The following is an 11312-nucleotide window of genomic DNA, read 5'->3' on the forward strand; positions in this document are numbered from 1 at the left end:
TTATGCATTTGATGAGGTGTTTGTTTGTATGTACATAATTTGCATTTTTTTTATCTGGCATTGCAATTTGTGCAAAATTATTTTAAATTTTGTATGTAAGCTGATTTATGAGTGATGATAATCTCATGATTTGTAAATTGTTATATGAATATGAAATTGCGTTTAATATTTTCCTCTATAATTTCTCTTTTTCATATGTATCTACTACATATTACGTGCATATTGTGTGCATATTATGTGCAAAATACTCCAAATGCTCTCCAGTAGAAAAAATTATTTCCTGGGCCTTCTCAATTGTTTCCCTAAACTGCAGCCAATTTAGTACCGGTCTGCGCCAACTTAAACAGCATATCCTCGCGAATTCTACCGATTTAATTTTGATTTAAGTCGACACTCACATTAACTGTGGAACCAGTAGTATCATGCAATTTAACCGTGTTAACTCGCCATGTCTTCTAACGATGAGGAGGCGAGGGTTCGGCTGAAAATTTTGTGAAAGAGTGTACTTCTCCATCACGGGAGATCTCTTTACACATGTAAAATCCCAATAAGCTAAACAGGCAGACTTGGTCTTTCTCGTCCTTCCTTTCCTAATTTTGCCAAAACTTTGTCTTTTTCAAAATTTGAGCTATAAAAACTTTAAAAAATGAACCGACAAGTTTTCAGTCTTGCGAAGGCAGTTCTCGCACCCAAACAGGGAGTGAAAATCAACTCCATCGGTGAGTCCTACATTTTTCTATTCTGTATTAAAAAGTTTGAAAAAACCCTTGCCTTTAATATAAATTTGGCAATCCTAAAAATAAGTTTGAGATGAAATGCGGCATTTATTTTAGCATTAATTCGGCTTTTAACACTTAATTCGGCCAATTAGTCAAATATTAGAGTCGCAATGGGGTTTAAGAGAATCTATTTTGTTGTAAAATCGGCCTATAAGTAAAGAACATCAATTGGGTCTACGTGCCAAGATACTCATAAATCTTGTTAGTTAATTGTGGTCCTAATAAATATAATTTTGTGCGTCCGTGTTTTCAGCCAGGAACAGTTCGCACTACAAACCCCCAGCGAACTGGTATGAGCCAACGATGAACGAGCTGCCGGTCCCAACAGGGTCATGGCAGGCCGCGTATGACGCTCAACAGAAAAAGAATAACCTCCACCTTATCGTCGGCGTTTCTTTCTTTGCTTTTACACTGTTCACGGTAAGTTTCAATTCTCAGATTGTACGAGGAAATATTTTTTAAGGGGTGATTTATCCCAAAAATTTTCAAATTTTACCCACAATTCGAATAAATAGAACGTGTTAAATTTCAAATCACTCCATTAAAAAATTATGAACTAAAGTCTCCAACTGTAAAACTAACAAAATTGTGTGTTCTTCTAATTACAGATGAAGGCATCAGGACTTATTGTTCTTAACTCTACCATCCCAAAACTACCTGACGATATGTAAAGAGTAACTAGCTGTCTATTTCGCAAAGAAGTCTAAATAGTTTATTTCCTGCCCATCTTCATGTTATCATTGTAGTACGTCACGTAGCGTGGATAACTTATAGCAAAACCAATCAGTCAGATATTTACATCAAATGCGTCAAATTCAAGTGTCATCATTATCATCGAGTGAAAGCAGATTGCAGATGAAATGTAACTACACCTTGTACATTTGATTGAAATAAGTACACAAATAAATAAGAAATCAAAAAATATTTGTCGTCAACCCGGTTATTTTATATCACTAAAATGAATTAAATTACCAATTTCGTCCATAAATTGAACTCATTACGATGCATATGCACATAGAAGTATGTATGTTTTTCAGATTCCATGAAAAATAATGAAGGCGGATAAATTTCTCACTAAATTATTGACATATTAACCATTTTGCCGGATCACATTACATTGTAATCTGGTTACATTTCATCCGTTACGCTTGCATTCATGCCCGTATTGTGGAGTTCATATTCCAGACGGAAGGTAGTATCCAGTAGAACCCGGGACTTGATCCGGGCATTTTCGGTAGGTAACTCGGTACTGCTGGACTAAAAACCCTTCAAGTGAGTTGTCGGGATTTATGCACGAGGGAACTTTCAGAATCTTTTACAGATGAATAGATTTTTAGCGGAGAAAATAAAACTGCGTTATCAAAAAGGGCTTTTGCTCAGGAGAAAGTCGGAGGTCTAAGTTTACTCGATTCATCATGGTGAAGTAGACCAGAAATAAGGAGAGGTAAAGGTAACCACCAGAAAAACAAGCAATATTTTTTAAAAAATTATTCAATTTCAATCAATATGTTATTTCTTAATATCACTTTCTCCGCTTTAAAGACTAATTTGCGCTATGTTTATTACAATTTGAAACCGTATCGAGGGGCTATTTGAAAAAATTATTAAATTTGCACTATATTTTTCAGGTTCAGGTAGAACCGAAAGTACAAAAATATACGTTATCCATTTGAATAATTCGACACACATCACCACCACCACACGCACGCAAGGATGGTGCTCGAGGCATCACCATCAAATGCACACACCAAGTTTCATGGAATAATTATTTCGCTGAAGTGAAGTGATTCCCTTTTTGCTGCACTGCAATGCATACCCTGCAAAATATTGTCGGTATTTAAAAAATCCTAGTTTATTTAAATTAAAAACACTTTATGTTTCCAAAATTATTTGCAATGTTGAAGCACATACTTAAGCAAAACTTGAGTGTATTAATAAAGACGTACTTTAATTTGCAGAAATGAAGGGAGCTGCAGAGGAGACCGACGCAGTTCAATTGGCTGCGTATTTCCACTCGCTTTATCAAAAATTCCATCTAAAGAAACATGAGAGAAAGCAGGTGCAACGGAAGGACAAAGTCCATCGTCCAAAGTCACGTCAAAGAACAAAATCGTTGTTGGTGAGTCGCGTTACTAAATATTATGAATATTATGACTTGATGTTTCTCAGTAATTATTTCTAACAAAAATGTTTCCACACAATAGCTTTACTCGTCCACGGCTGGGCTGCCATTGGAAGTTCCGAGGATTGAAATTCTTGGGAATTGTTCTCCTTTCTCCGGTAGGATACATATTGATTATTTTACATAGCCCGAATTTTTGACATACTTGACATTGAATACCTTTGCCCTTTTAGCCTTCGCCAACATCCGCCAACTCGTTTTGGAAGTGAGTTTTGCCGAAGAATCCAAAAAATGGTTGGTCGCAGCGGAAGAACGAGACAATGAGAATGACAACAGTTCCAATGAGAGGATTCCATCCCCAATTTCCCTCCCGAAAGTGGTCGGCATTGGTCTCGAGACGGTGTTCCAATTGGTGAAAGAGAGTCAAACGAAACATTCCAGTCTCTGCATTAAAGCGTTGGAAGCGTTGCTCCACATTTTGGGAGGACAATATCCTCAAAGTCTGCGAAAAGAACCGATTCCTGTGATTGATTCCCTCTTCGCCATATTGTTAAGTCTCTCCAAGGAGATTGAGGTTGACGTTCCAAACTCCAGCAGAGCACAGACCAAAATTTCCACCGCGGAACAAATGACCTCTCTCGCGACGGCTTGTCTGATCAGCTTGGCAATTGCCAGGGGCGAATCCAAGCTCATGTTGGAAGCAATTTCCTCACTTTTCATGTGCCCTGAGAAACTCGCAACGCAAAAATTTGATGTAGGTCGAGATTTAAATATTTTTCCATTAAATAAATATTTTTAATTTGAATGTTTAAAAAAAACTTATTTGTCCAACAGAATCCAGACATTTTAAAGTCGTTACAACGAAGTACTCACGCGATTTTAGTGGGCAGACCTATCCTTCCACAATGGTTATCTCACGGAATTCCCATCAACTCTTGCGTTGATTCCTTTCCTGTAAATTACCCTCCAGGTTCGTGGTGAAGGAACTTTTTCAAAAAAAAAAGAAGTTTTCATAAACTTGTCTTACAATATCACGACCTTGATTTACAGATCCACCAGGAAGTGTGTTCAGTGCTAAAAGTTTAGCTACAGATGGTCGCTATCTATTTCTTCATTGCTCAAGAGGAATTTACAAAATTGGATCCGGTTGCTTTGGAACGATCAAAGGACGGATTTACGTTTCTGATCCGAATTTTCATCTGTCTGAAAAAATTTGGCTCGGATGGGCAAGTGTGAGTGGAAAATAATACAAGAAAAAAGCCAAGGGTCGAATCTTTGAAATCTCATTAAATTGACTCAAAATGTCGTTTTCTTTCAGGGGAAACTATTTTACCGAATAGTAAATAGCGGAGATTCTCACCTTAAAGTGTTGAACGAAAACACATTCGAAGTTAAGGAAGTCATCAAGACTTTGGAGGATGGGAGCGTGACCATGTTCTCCGATGGACTGCATGTGGGTGCCATTGTTCCTTCGAAAGATGACGGTTTCGTGGCACGGACTGTTTGGATGGAGACTGCAAATGTTACTTGGGATACGTTTATAGACCTTAACCTTAGACTTGTGAAAAAGTCGTTGGAAGTTTCCGGCCCATGCCCGTGGGACAACGAGTCCACTCCACGGTCGATTGTGACTGGCATTGATGAAGATGTTGTCACCATTTGTGCAGGAAAAGATTTCGCTTTACTACGAACACAACATGGAAGGGTAATTCATGGGGCAATAAATAAAAACCATTTAATGACGAGATTTAAATGCTGAATAAATAATTGCAGATATTGTACTGCGGGAAAGGGGCAAGTTTAGGACAGAAATCTGGAATCACTAAATGTTCCAAATGGTTGGAACTTAGTCTGACAAAGTGCCCACGATTCATCCAATGTGCCGTTGGTCATGAAGGAATTCACGCCTTGCTCTTAGCAGAAGATGGAACTGCATATTTCGTTGGAACTCCGAAACGAGGAGAGGACGGTGATCAAGGTACACATATCAGAATTATTGTTCAAAATCGTACTTTAAAGTAACCATTACTTAATGTGGTAATACGCAATTTCGATTTTCAGCTAAACCACGACGTGTTGCCAAAGCCTCCAAGCCGAAAAAAGTAATTAGAATGGAAGGGTATGACGTAACATCTGTGGCTTGTAACAATGGAACCTCCGCCTTTGTGACACGAATTGGAGACGTTTACATGTTTGGGAAGGACACGGCTCATTGTGACCCAACCACAGGGTGCTTGATAGCCTTGAGGGGAGTCTTCGTATCGCAAATTGTTATGGGAAAAGCACACAGTATAATTCTTAGTGGGGATGGTAAGGTGTACACCATGGGGATTAACAATCGAGGTCAGTGTGGGAGGACCTGGTCCCCGCAAAAGGATGGTAAATTTCCTGTCTCATACGGTAAGTATAGACCATTGCTCATATCATTAGTCGACTACTTTTTTACTCACCAAAAATGTTATACTCCAGGTTGTGCGGATGTGTTGGAGGATGACGATGGAGAATGGGAGGAAGCGTCTGCAGCAGCAATTGGTCCTCCAGAACAGGAAGGAATTTGCCCGACAGGGTCACATCGCTGGAAACATGAGCAGTGCATGATTTGTACAATTTGCAGAGAGTGCACCGGCTACGGGAGTGCTTGCATATCTGCCCTAAGACCAGATCGGAATCCAGGACAGTGAGTGAACGTCAATTTTTCATGCAAGCTCAGTCACTTAAATGCGTAACGATTTCATACTAATTTTTGCAGGGAGTGCGGATGTGGCGTTGGCGACGCTGGGTGTGCAGAGTGTGGATCGTGTAGGGTGTGTGCACGTGAAGGCATTGACGATCAAGATTACGTCGTCATTGATGCGCAACGAGTCTTGGATCCTGTTGGTGGTGACTTGTTGCAAGTGGAAGAAGGTGATGATTGCTTATGTGCTGATTTATTAGCTCAGCACGATTATATGTGTATTGGTTACTTTTTATTGGTTTTTCTTAACAGAGCGAATTGTTCCGTTGGATGATCATCAAGAGAAACGCTCAAAACCATCGTCAAAGACAACGAAAACTCGTGGAAAGGAAAATTCCATGACTTCCTTTCCACCAAGTCGGCTAAATCTTCCAACTGCTTACCAAGTCATTCAAGTGGCTTCTGGTTTGCATCATTCTGGTAAAAATTTAAAAGCACAACTATTTATATTGATTTACATAATGAACATGATTTTGTGATTTGGATCCTTTAGTGATTTTGGACTCGAACGGATCAGTTTTTGTCTGTGGAAGCAATTCCTTTGGGCAGTTGGGTTTGGGCGACTTATCGCCTCGACATACTCCATCCAAAATACGTTTCCCAGATCCTGATACAAAAATTAAACAAATTGCTGCTGGTAGCTATCACACTGTTGCCTTGGACTCTAGCGGAGTTGTGTTTACCTGTGGATCTCACACGGTATTAATCAATTAAAGGACGCTGTAATGCATATTTATTTACCAGACATCTAAGAATGCCTCCTGTTGGAATTAACTTTTCAGAAAGGGCAGTTGGCTCGCCAACCTGATGAAAATAAGACTGATCCATTTTGGTTTGGCTCCATTTAATTAAGCAAATTTATTGTTTTAAAGGCACCCATAAATAATTAATGTACTCTTTCCAGGTTTTCCAAAATGGTTGCTATACCAAACGTTGGTTCAAAATGTGGACGAAGAGCGACTTGGATCAATGCTTCTGGTGATGCCACATTTATCAAGTTAGAAGTCAGCTTAATTAGCCCAAAAATGCTACAAAAGTCAACAGTTACAGCTAATGCTTCTGCAATCTGTGAGAAAATATGCATATAAAATATTTCGTCATATTTTTAGTTGTTGTTACACATTAAAAAAATATAATTGTTTCCGAACCAGTAATCATTCCCCCGGTTGCTTGTGCAAAGTCGGCATCCGTAATCATGATCAACAGGAAGGACGGATGTTGCTCATACTTTGAGGGCGAAAAGAACCTTGGTTTGGCTACAAGTGCCGCAACGTTGGACCCCGTTTATGATTTTCTGTGGACGTATGAATGGAGAACTCATTTTATGAAATGCTACAACGTTATCGCAACCGCAGTCAGAAATCCAGAAATCGAATCCAACACTTGGCTTACCAAACCACCCTACGCAATCCCAGTCTCTCCTTGTGCTAAACTTGAACGGTGGCAAGCTGGGGCGAATTTGTTGGCTTGTTTGGACAGTTTAATTGCAGCGAATATTCAAGGAATGTCTGTAAATCATGATGAGCAGGCGGTGGTTGCCGTTTTATCGAAACTTTACAGCAGGGATGACTACTCTGCCGTGTGCCGGTTCGAAAGTCATGGTGGCGGCTGGGGATATTCTGGGCACAGCGTTGAAGCTGTTAGATTTTCGTGTGACTCGGACATTGTGATTGGAGGGTTCGGACTGTTTGGGGGACGTGGAGAGTACTGTGCTAAAATTAAGGTAAAACTCTAAATTTAACAGAATCTAATTAATAATTGTACATTTGTATATGCAATTCTTGAAACTGGAAATCCTCAGATTTTCGACATTGGCCCCGAAGGAAGTGAGAACGAGGGTGACGGGGAGCTGTTGGCAGAAACTGAGGAAGTTCCGTATGAATGCGGCCCACGCCAGAAATTTCGGATGATGTTTGAAGATCCCATACCTCTCCAAGGGGGACGGTGGTACGTTGCCTGGGCGCACATTACTGGACCCTCCAGCGATTGTGGGTCTAGTGGTCAGAGTCTCGTCGTAACAGAAGACCTGTATGTACTCTAATTAGAAATAACAAATACTGTCTTTTGTTTCCCGTGTAACGCTAATATTATTATTGTTTTCCATGCAAGGATCACATTTCACTTCAAGTCTTCAAAAAAGTCAAACAACGGGACTGATATGAACGCTGGACAAATACCCCAAATTCTGTACCGCTTGATGACCTCTGATCAAAATACGTTTGGGACCAAGCCAAAACCACAAATGGAGCCCATATACCTTCTGACGAACGACTTCATATCCATGTTTTCTCATGTTCGTGGCATATCAAATTGAGTGCATTTGTGCTTTATATGTCCTGCTTAACATAACTGTTCCTCATTTCACAGACGAGCATACAAACGCTTATGAGTCTGATAACATGGTGCTGGGAGGAAATGCAACTGCTCTGCGCTTCCGAAGACGTCGATATTTTCAAAGCTGAGCTTATGGAATTTGTCACTAGCTGTGGTTTACGTATAATTGAGTTTAGCATCAATCAAGCATATCCTGTTAAAGGTTATATACATCGTTCTTGTACCCATTAAATTCTTAAAATATGTGAAACTATATCAGACAAGTTTTTAATTCGCACCACAGGTTTTAGTCGTTTAAGCCAAACGGAAAGTTCCTGCATGGCCGAGGCAGTTGGGGAAGTTAGAACTACGATACAAGCCATGATGTCCTGCAAAATTGGTACTTATTATTACTTATTCGTACCTAAAACGAAAAAAACATGCATAAATGTTCAAACTACTGATTTTATTTAACGCAGAACCTCGAGGTCCAATAGCTCACACGATTGAAAATATTATGAAACAGACAAGCAAAACATTTGTCAACTGCTTTCAAATTTTTTATCCCACATCTGTCCTAAAGTGGGAGTGTCTTTCCAACTTTATGAACCTGTATTTCGATGAGCCACAAAAATATGCAAGGATGCTCAGCGCCATTTTGGAAGCTCTTTGTCACTGTAGAGGTTATTTGTTGGGCGTCTTTCCAATTTTGAATAGCATATCACGTCACCACTTTGAAAACTCTAGTGTAAGTTTGGCAACTAATGTAATTTTTAGTGACAAGAATTACGTACTTGGATGAAAATTTATGATATATTTTGCAGAGGTCGTTCGTCCTCAATGACGACTCTCCGAATAAACCACTCCCGTCCAAAAACCAAATATTGATCAGTCAAATGGCGGCACGGAATGATGTTGAAGGTTTCTCTAGGTCAGAATGGACCTTCTGGGAGGTCCTTGAAAACGTGTTGGAAGTGATCAATCGAGACAGTGGAAACGTTGAGCCAGCCACGAAGTCACTTGTTCATAACTCGTCGATTCTTTTGGCACGCTTGATGGAGGAACTTGTTTCTCATGCATCCGGGACTTATGTAATTAATTAATTAACTAGTTAATTAATCCTCTAAGTTTAATTCAATAATTGCATGCATAAATTACTCACAGGCCGAACTGGAGAGCATTATTGGACAACTCGTTTTGGTAACACCGTCCCGATTTACACGCACAAACCAAAGTAAAACATGGAATACTGGGAATGGGTCGCCAGACGCTGTGTGTTTTGTAACCGATCAGGCCGGAGTAATTGTGTTTGGTTCCTGTATTTATTCCGGTACTGGAAATTATGAGTATGAGCTGGACATTTTGCAAGAGGTATAACATTTGCTGGATTTACTAAGTAAATTATTCCACTAATGTAAATAAGATTATGCAGGTGGATGAAGATAATGCGGAAAGTTGTGAACAGCAAAATGCAAAGTGGACGACAATTGAATCTGCGAGAGGCAGTTTTGAGTCTGATGATAGTTTTGGCGATATCATGGAAATTAAATTTCCTCATCCAGTTCATATCAAGGTAATAACAAAGCGTTTTCTCAGTCTAGAGTGATGTATTTTATGAATCTGGCAAACACTTTTTTGTCTTCCAGGTTGGCGTTAAATATGCAATAAGACTGAAAAATCATGGGGCACGCACTTGTAACGGAGATGGCGGAATCACTGTACTTCGTTGCTCGGATGGAACTGTTTTCACTTTCAGTTCTTGTTCGTTAAGTTTCAATGGAACTAACCAAATCCGAGGACAAATCCCACACATTTTGTATTTTCGGTAACTAAAAAACCTGGATCATTTACAGGAATATGCATTTATTGGAAAGATGCGATAATAAACTTATTTTTGTTTGGATAAACTAGAAACCCAGATGACTCCGAGTCTCGTTTGAAAGCTAAAGCCATTAGTGAGATGCAAGCACGGAAATGTGCTCAGAAAATGTCCAAATCAATTTTCGATAGTGCTAAAAAATTATTCGTAAAAGCTTCTTCCGATATGAACGAATTATCAAAGTCTTGCCTTGTGACCACTCTGATGCCATCAATCATGGCGCATCTTCCTCGGTTAGCAGTGTCAAATTTGAGAGTAAGTTGATTCTTTCGTATCTTAATTTAACATACAGATTTTGTAATCTTTAATCTACTCTTATTTTTCAGAGTTGTGTCGACTTGCTCGGACAAATTACAAGAATCATGCCGACTGTATCCGATCTAAATAACCGCCTCCTGGTAGAGGACGATAATAAGATTGAAAATAATTTAAGCGATTCTATTCATTTTGCGTGGGTTGAAAGTGAGCATCCCTACAAACCTGCAGTGGTTACACATTACAAGTAATGGAAAATTTGTTGAATTATTAAATGCAAGTACTTTTCTTAACTAAATCAGCTAATTTATGTCACCTCATTTCAGAGTCAAATTCCCTCCAAATGTGCAAATAATGGCGATTGAGTTTGACCCAAGGTGCTGTACAGCCCAAATAGAGGATAGCGTCAGGCTCTACATTCCCAGAGGTGCTGTCGCCCCAGATCCACAAACCAAAGACAACAAGTCGTCAAATTCTCCAGAAGCCGGATCCGCAGAAGAGCAAGATTCTTACAGCAACTATATCGCAATTCTGGACAAGTACTCGAGAAAGGAGAACTGGCCTAAGAAAGCTGTCATTCTACCAGGTTAATATTAACTAATATTTTACATGTGACTGCAATATGATGGTAATAATAACATAAGATGTAAATAACTCTCATGAAATTGATTCCAGGAAATGAAGTTCTATTCTCACTGGAAACCGCGTCAGATTACACTCGAGCAGAGAAAGATCAGTACTTTGGATTCCGATGTCTCGTCTGTGGTTTCGAAGTGAATCATTACGAAGGCCTGCAACGACTGGAGATGGAACTCACATTTCTAGGAGGACTCTGTGCATTCGAATTGGTGAAGAAGGACATTGTGCTGCCCCCAGTTTCAAGTAAGTACATGCGAAAATACACGCACTCCAAATATGATACATATTTTCTACATATTACGTATGCACAATTACTCAAAAACTAATTTTTTTTCTAGCCGAAGAAGTCGAAGCATCTTTGGAGACTTTGCCATCGGATGAAAAGATGATGGAAGTATGTGCCAAACACCAGCAATTGTTTTCGAAAGGGATCGGGCTTGAATATTTCCCAGACGTGCACGAAGCCCTGGATGGAATTGTTCCACTAAGGTAAGACCACCACCTTATACTTCAATGCTCCCTATATTTCCGCAGTTTTATTTCATTTCATTTGATTTCTTTGTATGCAGTTTTATTTTTTCTTGGTGCTCG

General features: G+C 39.5%; 2 protein-coding genes across 2 annotated transcripts in view; both read left to right on the top strand.

Moving 5' to 3' along the window:
* The first annotated feature begins 537 nt into the window (after window positions 1-537).
* Window positions 538-1703, top strand: LOC110851320. Its single transcript, XM_022099057.2, has 3 exons — window positions 538-719; window positions 1033-1199; window positions 1388-1703. The coding sequence occupies exons 1-3, from the start codon at window positions 647-649 to the stop codon at window positions 1448-1450; spliced, it is 303 nt and encodes a 100-aa protein (XP_021954749.1). The 5' UTR covers window positions 538-646; the 3' UTR covers window positions 1451-1703.
* A 320-nt stretch (window positions 1704-2023) lies between these two features.
* The window catches only part of LOC110851038 (E3 ubiquitin-protein ligase MYCBP2), a 33934-nt gene continuing 24645 nt past the window's right edge, over window positions 2024-11312 (top strand). Inside the window, exons 1-31 of the mRNA XM_022098664.2 lie at window positions 2024-2229; window positions 2408-2612; window positions 2738-2898; window positions 2984-3059; window positions 3135-3655; window positions 3736-3871; window positions 3952-4133; window positions 4220-4606; window positions 4675-4879; window positions 4963-5301; window positions 5371-5578; window positions 5651-5805; window positions 5888-6055; window positions 6129-6334; window positions 6418-6467; window positions 6540-6703; window positions 6787-7358; window positions 7437-7663; window positions 7745-7928; window positions 8003-8171; window positions 8253-8348; window positions 8428-8696; window positions 8773-9039; window positions 9113-9319; window positions 9381-9521; window positions 9595-9773; window positions 9860-10082; window positions 10154-10329; window positions 10409-10668; window positions 10758-10964; window positions 11060-11210. Of these exons, the coding sequence (XP_021954356.2) occupies window positions 2588-2612; window positions 2738-2898; window positions 2984-3059; window positions 3135-3655; window positions 3736-3871; window positions 3952-4133; window positions 4220-4606; window positions 4675-4879; window positions 4963-5301; window positions 5371-5578; window positions 5651-5805; window positions 5888-6055; window positions 6129-6334; window positions 6418-6467; window positions 6540-6703; window positions 6787-7358; window positions 7437-7663; window positions 7745-7928; window positions 8003-8171; window positions 8253-8348; window positions 8428-8696; window positions 8773-9039; window positions 9113-9319; window positions 9381-9521; window positions 9595-9773; window positions 9860-10082; window positions 10154-10329; window positions 10409-10668; window positions 10758-10964; window positions 11060-11210 (6311 nt within the window). The 5' untranslated portion in view covers window positions 2024-2229; window positions 2408-2587. The remainder of the gene's footprint in view (window positions 2230-2407; window positions 2613-2737; window positions 2899-2983; window positions 3060-3134; window positions 3656-3735; window positions 3872-3951; window positions 4134-4219; window positions 4607-4674; window positions 4880-4962; window positions 5302-5370; window positions 5579-5650; window positions 5806-5887; window positions 6056-6128; window positions 6335-6417; window positions 6468-6539; window positions 6704-6786; window positions 7359-7436; window positions 7664-7744; window positions 7929-8002; window positions 8172-8252; window positions 8349-8427; window positions 8697-8772; window positions 9040-9112; window positions 9320-9380; window positions 9522-9594; window positions 9774-9859; window positions 10083-10153; window positions 10330-10408; window positions 10669-10757; window positions 10965-11059; window positions 11211-11312) is intronic.

Source organism: Folsomia candida, unplaced genomic scaffold, assembly GCF_002217175.1.
Source record: "Folsomia candida strain VU population unplaced genomic scaffold, ASM221717v1 Fcan01_Sc006, whole genome shotgun sequence".
Classification (NCBI taxonomy): domain Eukaryota; kingdom Metazoa; phylum Arthropoda; class Collembola; order Entomobryomorpha; family Isotomidae; genus Folsomia; species Folsomia candida.

What these genes read in the sequence shown, in the direction of transcription:
- LOC110851320 (XM_022099057.2), top strand. Translation starts at nt 647, where the DNA reads ATGAACCGACAAGTTTTCAGTCTTGCGAAGGCAGTTCTCGCACCCAAA. An exon ending in AGTGAAAATCAACTCCATCG is followed by an intron (nt 720 to 1,032) that starts GTGAGTCCTACA and finishes CCGTGTTTTCAG; the next exon opens with CCAGGAACAGTTCGCACTAC. An exon ending in TTGCTTTTACACTGTTCACG is followed by an intron (nt 1,200 to 1,387) that starts GTAAGTTTCAAT and finishes TTCTAATTACAG; the next exon opens with ATGAAGGCATCAGGACTTAT.